The sequence below is a fragment of the Saccoglossus kowalevskii genome, chromosome 2, assembly GCF_978046115.1.
Source record: "Saccoglossus kowalevskii chromosome 2, keSacKowa6.1, whole genome shotgun sequence".
In the NCBI taxonomy this organism is placed as follows: domain Eukaryota; kingdom Metazoa; phylum Hemichordata; class Enteropneusta; family Harrimaniidae; genus Saccoglossus; species Saccoglossus kowalevskii.
Window position 1 is genome coordinate 36504540 of NC_140642.1, and position 13965 is coordinate 36518504.

At 34.4% G+C, this 13965-nt stretch overlaps 1 protein-coding gene across 1 annotated transcript in view; it reads right to left on the minus strand.

Annotated features, from left to right (window-relative positions):
- Positions 1 to 912: 912 nt before the first annotated feature.
- LOC100366503 (tRNA (adenine(58)-N(1))-methyltransferase catalytic subunit TRMT61A-like) overlaps positions 913 to 13965 on the minus strand; it is a 31640-nt gene continuing 18587 nt past the window's right edge. The window contains exons 2-4 of the mRNA XM_002732903.3: positions 9150 to 9316; positions 1689 to 1788; positions 913 to 1409 (exon numbers count right to left, since the gene is read on the minus strand). Of these exons, the coding sequence (XP_002732949.2) occupies positions 1099 to 1409; positions 1689 to 1788; positions 9150 to 9316 (578 nt within the window). The 3' untranslated portion in view covers positions 913 to 1098. The remainder of the gene's footprint in view (positions 1410 to 1688; positions 1789 to 9149; positions 9317 to 13965) is intronic.

Consider the following 13965-nt stretch of genomic DNA (forward strand, 5'->3'; position numbering starts at 1 on the left):
GAATTATGTTTTTAATTTTGATCATGTATTATAATTATTAAATATGTAAGTTTTGCAGAACTGAACATAATGTTGTAAATTGTGTATTCATAATTTATTATGCTTATAAGCCGGCACATTCTGTCTACTCGCTGTATATTGAAATATGACAATTACAATTTATAATTTTAGTTTGATCTTCGCTGTCAACATATGCCATGTTTTAATGCATGACACTTCAAAAGCATATGCACTCATATTTGAGATACTGAGAATTTGCTGTGTAGAACCTTACAAGGCATGGAAGATGTATTGTGGTGTCCTCAAGTTGGAAAGAACCAGTAATTCCTTCCTTTTCGATCATCAGACTGAGTTTTCAGATTTCCCACAGTGCATGAATTAAGGAAGGTAATGGACATGCTGTTATGCACACTGTTTTGTTTCAGAATTTATTCATAAATACTCAATTCATATGTATACAATATATTCATACACTAACAAGTTTTTATTATACTTAAATCACTGATTTAGTTATTGAACTCAACAATGTGTTAACATTTCTTGAAAACTTACTAAAGTTTCGGAGCAGATCAAATCAGAGAATTCAATTAAATTATGAATACGAGTCGAATGATTGAAATTGTGATTTTTTTCAAATTCAATAATTCAAATAATGTTGCACAGATGGTTCTATCTAAGTGTAATTCTTTCTAAAACATAAAACAACAACAGAAATTTTTTTTTTCTGATCTCATGACAAGTACTGATAAGATAAATTTGAAGGCAGTGGTTTTGGAGGTTTGTACTCTCAACTGTTCAATGTAATTTCTCAATTCTGCTATTGAAAACAAATAAAAACTTGTTTGTGACTAGAAATGTGTAGTTGCTTAACACTACGTCTTGTAAGACTACTGAAAAATTCTAGATCAGGAATACCGTGGTAGAATATTTTATTTAATGATTCATACACAAACAGAAAAGTAAATTGCGAAAAGTGAATATCGTACATTGTTTGTACAAGATTTCAGAGTGATATACTACCTCTTTTCACATTGGTCAGTTTTGCTGATGATAAAAAAAATAATCCAATGTTAGCTCTTGTTTGTGATGCATACAATATCATTCAGTGTAAAGTGAAGCAAAAGTTAGAAACCCTGTATGCCCAGCAGTTTCTTTTGGCAAAATGCCACATTTGGCAGTGAATCCTTCTAACGAAGACTTTGGTTTTGTGTCGGTTGGTGCATCATCACTGGACTCAGTAGATCCTTCTATGTACCCCATATTGTATGGTGGTAGACAAATTGTTTTGACATCATATGGACGTGCAATGCACTCAACAGTCGTTACCTCCACAAACCCACTTTCTCGCAGCTGATCACACGACCTCTGAACTTGTTCGATACATGGAGAAAACGAACATATTTTGCCACCTGAAAAAATAAAAACTATACTTATATGAAGAACATTAAATATAATTATTTATTGAGACATTATACAAGATTCTGGGTCTTTCTTTGTCAAAATCAATGGATTTTTAATTTTAATAAAAATTATTATTTTAATTTTCTGTCAAAATTTATGATAAAAACTTTAAATAAAGCTCCTATGTGATGAACACCATATTAATAAAATTGTGTGTATGAGCAGAAACATGAATATTTTATTAAACTAAAGTGTATGATCATCTATTGAACATTATTTTATTATACCTTGTAATTTGATTGCTTGTTTAGCAGACTTGATGGCATCCCATGGAACGGGTAGATCTAAGAAGACAGCATCTGCTATGTGTTCAACATCAAATCCATCCTAAAAAAGATTAGAAACAAAAAATATAATTTTACTTCTTGTTACAATACTGTAATGGTCATTCAGGATTAAAGGTAGAAGTTATAGATTTGAAATTCTCTGTGGGTTTGATTCTCATGCAATGTAGTAGTGCATCACACATCACAGAGAAGTGTACCATGCCCCGGGTCAGTGTGTCACATCCAGAGTCAGTGCGTCACATCCAGAGTCAGTGTGTCACATCCAGAGTCAGTGCGTCACATCCAGAGTCAGTGCGTCACATCCAGAGTCAGTGCGTCACATCCAGAGTCAGTGCGTCACATTCAGGGTCAGTGCGTCACGTCCAGAGTCAGTGCGTCACATCCAGGGTCAGTGCGTCACATCCAGGGTCAGTGCGTCACATCCAGAGTCAGTGTGTCACATCCAGAGTCAGTGTGTCACATCCAGGGTCAGTGCGTCACATCCAGAGTCAGTGTGTCACATCCAGAGTCAGTGTGTCACATCCAGAGTCAGTGCGTCACATCCAGGGTCAGTGTGTCACATCCAGAGTCAGTGCGTCACATCCAGGGTCAGTGTGTCCATCCAGGGTCAGTGCGTCACATCCAGGTCAGTGTGTCACTTCCCGGATCAGTGCGTCACATTCATGGTCAGTTTGCGACATCCAAGGTCAGTGTCACACCTATGATCTAAATTAAACTTAAATCTGCCAAAAAATCTAAACATTTGAAGTCAAAAAGATCAATATGATCGTAAAAATAGGGGTCAAAACAGCTGGAGTAACTTTCGTATATGAAACACGAATACTCCTATTCACACACAACAGTAACACTTCAAACACACTCCTAACTATTTGGAATATTTTCTGAGAATTGTAAATAATGAATGTTATAATTATAGAAGTTTATGATGGAGTTTGTAAGCAGATAATTGAAAATATCCCATGATGCTCTACTATTTAAAATGACATATTATTGTACGAGCATGAACCAGAATGGAGGTTAGTCCAGCAGATAAGTTGTAGTATTGTTCAAATTATAATAAAAGCATAACATTTGGTACATATGTACATTTGTACCTGGAAACTCTTCTATATAAACATATGGTACATTCAAATTAAAAAAAAATTCATTCTGGATTCAAAAAATTTAAATATTACACAAAGCAATCTTTAATAAAGTTGTATTGTCTGCAAAACTGCAATAGTTGCCTTTCTATTTTCACCACAGTCACTGTTTTGTACTTATTGTTAAAAACTAAGCATATAGAATTCTGTTTGTTATAAAGTGGGCAAAAGTGTGACAAGAATATACAATGTAACAGCTGAGTAAAAAGCTGTATCTTATTTCACTATGGAGATACAATGTATACATGTGACAATGAAAAACATCACGTTTATAGCAAGAACACTAATGTCAACATCATAGCATAAATTTAGTTCGATAAACTTTGTTATTCCAAATGATTGTGACTCATAAAATGACCAAAGCATATACTTTATTTGTGTTCAATCTCAAAGTATACACATTTAAGGATAATTTAGATCCTAGTTCCGTTCATTGTGAAAATTGTTTACATTGTTATTTTACAGCTTCAGCTGTCTGATAGATGAATCGAGTCAGCTGTCTGATAGATGAATCGAGTCAGCTTGAGTTGACTTTTCAAATCAAAGTGACATGCATCAATCTCCAGTAATGGTTACTTCTTCCACCAAGTAAGAAGATCAAAGATAGCACAGAAAGAACTCCTAGCTGTGTGTAGGAATACTGTATTTCCTATAATAGAAGCACATCTTAATGAAATAATCACCATATACAGGTATGATGACTTAATGTGTTGGTCATATATCTTGTCTGACAACAAAATTAAAGCACCGGTTACATGTCCCTATCTGCAATAGTTATGCATAGTAAGAAACACACATGAAACTAAGTAATTATATATATTAAATATGCATTGATTTCAACCCTAGAGTAATCAGATCTGTGGATTATCTAAAAGCACCTATGTAGCTAGCATCATTATAATTTAATAAGTGGTACTCAAGATAACCATGGAGCACCTATAAATTGGTTACTTCATGCAAATTACATGTAGGTAAATAGTAAGAACAAAATTTAAGGGACAACATCGAAAGTTCAATGTAGGATAAAAAAGATTAATTCCTCTAGTTTTTTTCCTCCAACCTCCCACCCCCCTGAAACTTAATTGATAAATATTGATCATGTCATCAGACTACATTCATCATTAAATACAAATTGATAATCAGACAGTAGTATGGCATAGCAGTTGGTTCTAGGTCTATGCCCTGAAATTGACCTCATTTGATGCACATATTTACACTTGGACCAAACCATTTTCTCGTCATTGACATGTTTTTTTTTTTCATTTTCTGTTATTTTTGTCCATGATTGGATAGAAAAAAAAAAAATACAAATACTCCCAAGATGTTTTTGACTTCATTAAAAAATAAATTCATTTTTGTAGGATGGAAACTTTTTGAGGTCAAAACCTCCCACCCACAAACTAAAGCAAATAAGTTTTTTATTCGACATCGATCTTTTGATGTCGTCCCTAACCCTAAACTGAACATGTATATGGGTTATCCCGAAACATCTACATGTGTATGTACCAAATTTCATTGAATCTGATGAGTGGTTGAGATATTGATAGAAAAGTTAAATATTGGCCATATTTCTTTCATACACAGTACAAATAGCAATATGTAAACTTCTGTTTATAGTAAGCACTTTCTGTCAAAAGATTGGTGCAAAAATAGCCAAATCTTTTGAGTAAAAATTGAAAATTGACTCAAATTGTGTCTGTTGGAATTAGGGACATTGTGCAATCTGTCATGTACACATTGCATTGACTGCTAGTTGGTTGGCAATGCATGCTGGGACATTGTACAATCTGTCATGTGCACATTGCATTGACTGCTAGTTGGTTGGCATTGCATGCTGGGACATTGTGCAATCTGTCATTTGCACATTGCATTGACTGCTAGTTGGTTGGCAATGCATGCTGGGACATTGTACAATCTGTCATGTGCACATTGCATTGACTGCTAGTTGGTTGGCATTGCATGCTGGGACATTGTGCAATCTGTCATTTGCACATTGCATTGACTGCTAGTTGGTTGGCAATGCATGCTGGGACATTGTGCAATCTGTCATGTGCACATTACATTGGCTGCTAGTTGGTTGGCAATGCATGCAGGGACATTGTGCAATCTGTCATGTGCACATTACATTGACTGCTAGTTGGTTGGCAATGCATGCTGGGACATTGTGCAATCTGTCATGTGCACATTACATTGACTGCTAGTTGGTTGGCAATGCATGCTGGGACATTGTGCAATCTGTCATGTACACATTACATTGACTGCTAGTTGGTTGGCAATGCATGCTGGGACATTGTGCAATCTGTCATGTGCACATTACATTGGCTGCTAGTTGGTTGGCAATGCATGTCAGGCAGTCTGATTGATCTGATCTCCATAAAAAATCTGTCACAAAAGAAAAATTACAAATAGTTGTAACTGAGGTCCACCCAAGGACGACAGATGGATACAATGGACAATCACCTACCCTACTTCCCCAGTTAGAAGCCCAGGGGCTTTAACAATAATAATAATAATAATAATAATAATAATAATAATAACTTTATTGCCTCAGTGTAAAAAGATTTATATAGGATAAGTATAGAAAAAAAGAGTTTTAAAATAATAACAAGATATATGTAAAAATATTACAAAAATAAAGAAAGAAAAGAGCGTAACTAGTACTTAAATGTTAAATAAATCTTTGTGTTGTGTAAATATAATTGGCAAGTTCTATAATTATGCCAGGATCTTTGCTTGAGAGTATATATGTGAACTGTATATTTTTATTGTTGGATGAAAGTAGTGTCATAATTTTTTTGATGAAGTTTTCCCTGTTTGTGTTATATTTTGGGCAATTCAATAGAAAAAAAATGTTCTTCATCTTCAATTGAATTTATGTCACAGTTATTGCATATTCTTTTGTTTATAGGTTTTCTTAGGAAATGAATATTGCTAAGTTATGGTTACTAATTGTAAATTTTGTCAACATTTTCCTCTTATGAGTGTCAAGTTCATTCAAATATGGCTCAAAAGATGTATTCTGTTCTAAATTTAGCACATGTGCTCAGTTTGCTATTTTCTTTGGAAATCATTTCTTTCCAGAAACTGGTATACATGTATTTATTTTCAAGTTTTTAAAATTTGATTTTTTTGTTTCATAGTGAGTGTTTTTTTCGTTTATGAAGTTAGTGAATTGTCTTTCAATATTGTATGTATTGCATTTAGCCATTTGTATTGTATAGTATTGTGTTGTGTTTGTTCTAGGTATACCTGTTTTGTAAGATTATCATCTGGGAGTTCCTTTATATGCAACCCGTAATTAATAGCTTGAACTTTTGCACTGAGTAGTAGTGGATAATGACCCACATCTGCTCTTGATGCTAAGTTACAGGATTTTTTATTTACTTGTAAGATTTGTTTGCAGAATTTAATTTTGATTTTTTCAATAGATGTTTTGTCCCATTTAGCATTGTCCTGAATGTCCTGCAAGTCTAGGGCCCATAATTCTTAGCCATAAAGCAAAATTGGTTTTATGTAAATGTTAAATAGTTATATTTTTAGTGTTATTTCTAGATTTCCTAAAGTACTTTGTTCATGATATAAATTGATTTTCCAGCTTTACCTGCTAAATTTGACATGGCATCAGAAAAACGTAGATATGTATAACTGTTTGTTGTTTGAATGTTATCATTTTCAAAACTGATTGATATTTATATCTCAATGTTGATGAACCAAAGGTAACAACTTGAGTTTTTGAAAGGTTCACACTCAATTTCCACTTATTGCAATATTCATTTAGTGTATTTAATGATGTCTGTAGAGCAGCCTGGATAGTGGAAATGAGGGCTAAATCATCTGCACATTAACAGTGTTATTATTCAGGAGTGGTGATTCAGTATTGGCATTATCCAAACTATCCTTTAAATCATTAATAACAAGCCATGCATGGCACAGTCCCCGTTAGTTATCAAATTTAAGATATATAGTTTTGTTTATAGTAATATAGCTGGAATATAACCATGTCAGGAATATGATTTTTTTAACATTAAAATGATAGACATTTGTATCTGATCGTCAAACAAGTACATGACCATATTGAGAGATATTGCTCGGGAACAGCATTCAAAATCAGCCATTTTGAATACATGTATATATATATAACGATGTATAATGAATATATAAAATTTAAATATAATAAGTCAAAGCATTTAAGAGATGTGGCTTGAAGCCCAATCATTAAAACAAAATGGCTGCCAGTCAGCCATTTTGAATCCAATCTGAAAAATAAAATGACGAGCATCAGGAACCCATAATGTCTAATGTATGTACCAAGTTTGAACGAAATCCACCCATAAATGCTTGATATTTGATGATTTTTCAGCACAAAAATGACCAACATTTGGAATAGGATCGTCAAACCAATATATCTGTTTATCTATGACATGATGTATAATGAATATTTAAAATTTGAAAATATTATCAGTCAAAACAAGTCGGAGATATGGGTCTAGAAGCCCATTCATTAAAACAAAATGGCCGCCGGATAGCAATTTTGAATCCGATCTGAAAAATAAATGATGTGCATCAGGAACCTGTAATGTCTAATATAGGTACCAAGTTTGAACGAAATCCATCCATAAATGCCAGAAATGCTTGATATTTGATGATTGTTTAGCACAAAAAAGGCCACCATTTGGCCATTTTGAATAGGATTGTCAAACCAATATATCTGTCCATCTATGACATGATGTATAATGAATATTTAAAATTTGAACATAATCAGTGTAAACAAGTCAGAGATATGGCACGAGAACCACATTCATTAACACAAAATGGCCGCCAGTCAGTCATTTCGAATCTTATCTGAAAAACAAAATTATTTGCATCAAGGTCCTATAATGTGTAATAAATATACCAAGTTTGAACAAAATCCATCTGTAAACAGCTGAGAAATGGTTGATTTTTAGGATTTTTTAGCACAAAAATGGCCGCCATTCGGCTATCTTGAATCGGATCGTGAAACAAAATAATGTGCATCAAGGTCCTATAATGTCTAATGTATATACCAAGTTTGAACAAAATCTATCAGTAAACAGCCGAGAAATGCTTGATTTTGATGATTTTTAGCACAAAAATGGCCGCTATTCGGCCATCTTGAATCAGATCGTGAAACAAATTGACGTGCATATGTATAATATCATGTATGATGTATGTGTGAAGTTTGATTGTGATTGGTCCAGGCATTTCTAAGATACAGGTCCGGACGCACGCACAGACGCACGTATACACACACGCATGCACGGACGTCAAAACATAAGTCCTCGTTATCGGACTGCGTTCGAACGGGGACTAAAAATGCTAATTATACATCCCTGTTTTACTCTATTAATAGTGAATTCTTTTGTTACATTTAAGCATTTTCAACCATTATGCTTTTCAGCACGATTTGACGTGAAACAACGTCCTTTGACCTAACAAGTCAATTTTAAGTCTTTCATTAACCAATCAAAATGCTGTGTATTGTACTGATGAATTTTCCGATTATTGAGAGGGTAATTTTTTTTAACGCAATGTGGAAGTATATTACCGCGATGTTAAAATGCGATCTATTAGCACTGATTTCAATGAAAAAAACAATGATTTTTCTCCCTAAAAACTGATGATTCACAATTTTTGAAAAGTAAACAGTCGCCAACAGGTCAGATCAAAGAATAATTTACTCATTCACACCAAAGAAAAACAATGCCCAATGACCAGGTTTCATGCTGTGACAGTCGCATTTTTGGCATTTTGAAAGCTACCACACAAATAGATACGGATTACTATTGCAAATAATTACAGTAAATAACAGAATAGAAAGGGTGTGAACCATTGTTTTGTACTTTCACCTAGCACTCTGAATGGATGTAGGGCACTTGGGATGTACGGTATATGAACAGCTCCGCTCTGTCATTACCATGACAGCAAAACTAAGAAGTTCATATTATATTGACTAATGTTAAAACAATAATATCTGTACCAATCATTAAAGGGTGGTGGTCATCCGCCGTGCATATGTGCCATTTGTCAATGCCCTCTTCCAATTAAAATCACAAGTACATGTACAAATTACTTAGCTAAAGCTTGCAAGTAACATCTCAGTTTATATTTGCTGGTCTGCGCAACAGTCAAAGTCGCCATCTTTGTTTATATTAGACCCATATCTCGTGCATTCTAGACCAGGTGACCACCACCCTTTAATTTTTATAGTGTTGCCAATGTTATATACAATCATAATCACCTTACACACATCTCGACATGAAACAGTAACTAAATCACCAATACCATGGTCTGTAAATTCTTCCCTGGCTTTGTCACATCTTTGCTGATGATAGTCATAGGTATATAAATGACCAGTGGGAGCAATACTGCGAATAATAGCATGGGATAAAGATCCACTACCAGTTCCTGGAGAAAATATATATTAAACAAACATATATTGTCAATAACACAAGCATTGATGTAGGTTAATTTCCGACAGATCTTTATATATATGATATTTTTGTTGGAATGCTGTTTCTCATCTCCTTATTAAACAATTAAATCCTGATATTTTGTTTCCCTGGATGTTAATAGATATGTATTTATATCCACTAGATGGAATTCATGTTTTAATCAAAATATCATAGAAGTTTGTTTGAAAATTGGTATTTTTGGTCTCAGTGGTTTTTTGGCATTTGAAAACACAAGGGCAATAAGACTATATGAAAGAACATAGATCTTACAGAAAATACACGATTACAAATAATAGTGGGAACAAAAATATCAAACAAATAATTGTCAGTTGAACTGTAAATCTTCCTCATAAGGAATTCCACAAAAAGTTACAGGAGGTTACCAGATGAAGAAAAAGATGTTTTGTTACCAGGCAACAGTAGGGCAGAATTGATAGATTTTTCCACCTAACTAGAGTGCTGGTGTGATCTGATTGCCAAGTTTAAATAATCAGTCCAGCCAAAAATATCACCGAAGAGTTAATACATACCGGTATGTGTTGACTACACATACATGTATGTATTAACTATTTGGTACAAGTAGACACACAGACGGACATAGTATTTATGAGGGCAATAAATTATGAGCACTGAAAATATCCAATACAATGTATACAGTCACTGAAGTTATTAGGAGCAGACTGACCCCAGAGACTGCAAGCTGTATAAATACGATTTGTTTAAATTACATGTATTGCCTTCATTGTCAGTCAATTATAATACATTAACCTATTACCGGTACTCGCAACAAAAAAACATTTGGCAGGATGTAACACAATGCATATATGCATCTTTGAATAAATTTAATTAGTTGTTACATTGAAACCATCATAAATCAGTGAATATGCTTAATATCTGGCTTAATTATTACATGGAGGTAAAAGCCAGAAGGAGTTACAACTGGTTTAAGGTAGCGAGACTATTATTTGTGTTGAGAATTACGATTTTCACATTTATTTATTAATTGATGAAATGCACTATAAACTTTCATCTGATAAAGTCAACATAACCTAGAATGTCAAGTAAGTTGGTTAAAATGTAGATTTTCTGAGGGGATGCAAGGCAGCTTCAGTAGTGTTTTCCAAAATCAACAACACAGGTTTAATCTGTGTGCCTATAAGTTTCAAAGATAAACTCAAGACAAAGCAATGTTAGGGTGTGTTATCAGTAGCTTTCTGACACACAATTAGTGTTTCCAAACATTTGAGTGGTTTGTCTCCGCCCAATGTCACACAGCCACTGAAAAAAATCATTGATTTTGGTGTTTTCATCTGCCGATTTCATCGAACTATAGCTATCCCATTTCTTTTATTTTTTGGTTTCCAATAGCCTTACACATTTGGATGTCCCTACACATGTTAAAGCAGACCTTGATGGGAAAACAAATCGCTTGTGCAGATAAACAAGCTTGAAAATCTTTGCTGTGACGTTTTCTAGGAGTTTATGTTTTTCAAAATACAAGGTCTTTAACAAAAAATAACGTACACTTATTATTGACGGATTAACACCAAATTTTCACAGCTTTAAAGTGCCTGTGAAATGGCTGCTATTTCCACGCCTAAAATTACCATTTGATACATAAATATTATTAATTTTTATGTTTCTAAGCATGAATTTTTTTTAAGTGGAAAAATGTGTTTTAAACTCAGTCTACGGCAACTTTATTTTTGTGTATTTTAAAACGAGGCTCCTCATTAGCTTCTCATTTGCATACAGAAATTCCCCTTGAGACGTCAGAAGGGGAAGTCGCATGGCAGCTTGCATTGCCGATATGTGTAAATAAGGCAAATTTCTTGTGCAGTTTTCTCGTCTTTGACTAAATTGTACTTGTTCGTCGAGAAAGAATGGACTATAATGAACACATAGTATCAATTTTTGTTGCATGGGGTTGAGTTAGATGCGAAATATGTCCGTTCTGGTGTAGTTGGTTACCGTGATCGTCACCGACACCGGCGCACGTTTGTACACTATCCTGGACAAAATCGTTATTTAGCAGGTTACTAGGCATGTCACTACACTGTTTTATTTCATCGATCGTCTGAGTAAAACTTTCAAAATTAAAATAAAAGAGAACATATTTTGACACTCTAAACATTAGACTATAGTGATCACTATAAAATAATTAAAAAAAAACGACAAATCACAGTTAATCACAGTTACAGTCGCATGGAAATAAATTGACTTTTTGTTGAAATAGGTGAACGCGTCGGGTCACGACGAGGGCAAGTGTATTAAAAGCGGCGTTTAATTGGATAGCAAAAATAATCGAGATCGACACACATGCAGATAAATTCAGAGGGGATTCGAGTTAGCGTGATCCATGGCGTGATTGTCATAATTATAACATCATATTAAAACTTTATTTGGTGGAAACACATTGACCAAGCTCGGATTCTTATTTCATAAATTATTACGCAGATCAAGCTGCAAGCATGGAGGTAAAAAAAGAACAGAGGTGTGAATTCGACATTCAACACCAATCACCAAACAATTCAGAAACTTTTAGCCTTCGAAAATGAAAACAATTAGAGGTGTGTAAGGGCTGTGTAATTTCCTGTTTGTCCGACGCTTCGTTTTCGTGTCACTGTCAAAATTATTGCTAACTTTTACTTAATAGAAACTAAATGGTCTCTATAAAACGATAATAACGATCGAAAAAAAAGTCAACTCATTTGAAACACTTGCCGGACGTTTCTCTCTCTCTTCTAAAATCCGCCTCGGTGATCATGGGCTGGTCCGGAATCTATTTCTTTCAAAAGTGTTGCGCCATGTTTAAATGGCTTTCGTCCACTGATGTCGCACCTTCGGATTGATTAGAAACGTGTGAATACATATGTGTGACTATACGTTTCACTGCAACTGCCCACAACACAACAACTAAAAACTCTCTCTCAGAAAAAAAAAATAAAATAGACAAAAAAAAAAAAGAAAAAATGCTGACCGAAAAATGTATATCGTTTAAAACTATACTGAATGACCAGTGTTATTACGACTCGGGGGTATGACTTCCTCTCACATTTTTGTCATTTGTTGGCGCACTTTCGGCGAGAGTCTGAAATCCGGAAACAGTCGACCGTTTCAGGATAGGTGGGCGTGGCTACAACACGAGAAATACCCCAAATTTACTTGGATACGAGTAATCATTTCCAGCAAAAGAATCAATAACTGCCCATTTCAGTGGGACACAGATCTAAAATGGGAAACGTGAGGGTGGGCATTGCACAGGCACTTTAAGGTGACAATGAGAGGAACTTGAATGTGTCCAGACAAACTATTTCATGGATTATTTACCAATGTGTTGTGGTTTGACTTGGGGGCAATTCGACTAAAACAGAAATTAAAATTCAGGACACTACTTTTCAAAACGCGTTGCTTGAATAAAACTGACCAGACACATTCAATTTACCAGACTATTGATCAACTAGGAAAAGTGAAAAAAAAAACTTATCACCAGCATAAATGCGTAATTAATTTTTTTACAAAAAAAGTAATTTTTCACTTTTGATTAAGTAACGCACCATGAAATGCAGATACGGGCATGGCAAACACACCTTTGAAAAGCTTGAAGTCTGGCGATTCCAAAAAATATATACTTTCCTGGGTCTGTAGTCAATTGGTCACAATTAGAAAATGAAAACAAGTATGCAAATAATAGTTCCGCTACCTTAAGATCAAAGGTTCCATGATCATTTCCACCGTTTACTCAGTAATTATAATGTATGCTTGTTAATCTAGTAGCAAAGAACATAATATCTACAGAAAAGGTGAATTAACATATTATGAACGTATTTTGAGAGCCCTCGGGTATATTCAAAAACCATTGGGCCAAAGGTCATTGTTTAAAATGGCGTCGCTGGAAAGTTGTGTATGCATTCGCAAAGACGAAGTCGATGATTGTTTCAATCCAGCGAAAGTAAATAAAGTCGTGATTGAAGAGGATATATGGAACGCAATAAAACTGCCATCTCAAAACTGCGAGCCTGGATAATAATACCGTTAACGACAAAACAACTTGAAGATTCCATCATCTACTGCTTGTGCAAAGTACTCTGGAGGGACATAGTTTTAACACCATTGCAAAGATCGTAAAGTAGGCTTTAAATTAAACTACCAGTAACCGATAAGTGGACCAATTTGGTGCAACCCTGTAAAAGTAGCAGTTGAAATAACCTATAGAAATTCCATGAAAAAACAGAAAAACAACGTACATGTAACTTACTGATAGATCGGTCGATTTTAAAAATTCTAACATGAATAAACTTGTCATAACAATGCCATTTTTTCTAGACGCATCATGCAAGTAAAATTACTAATATTTTCTTCTTGTTAGATACCGTATAGCAACTGAGAAAAAAAGACCTGCCCTTGGTTACAAGGACAGTGAACGCTAGTTTCGGAAATGATCATTGTTATAAAAGGATGTTTAAACGGGCAAGATAAGAGGATTACCTTGACTAGAAACAAGTCATTGTCAATGACACGTCCCCGTTTCGTTCATATTTGAGTGACATATACATTCAAAGCAGATCATGACCGAAATGCACCTGCATATGTACAACACAT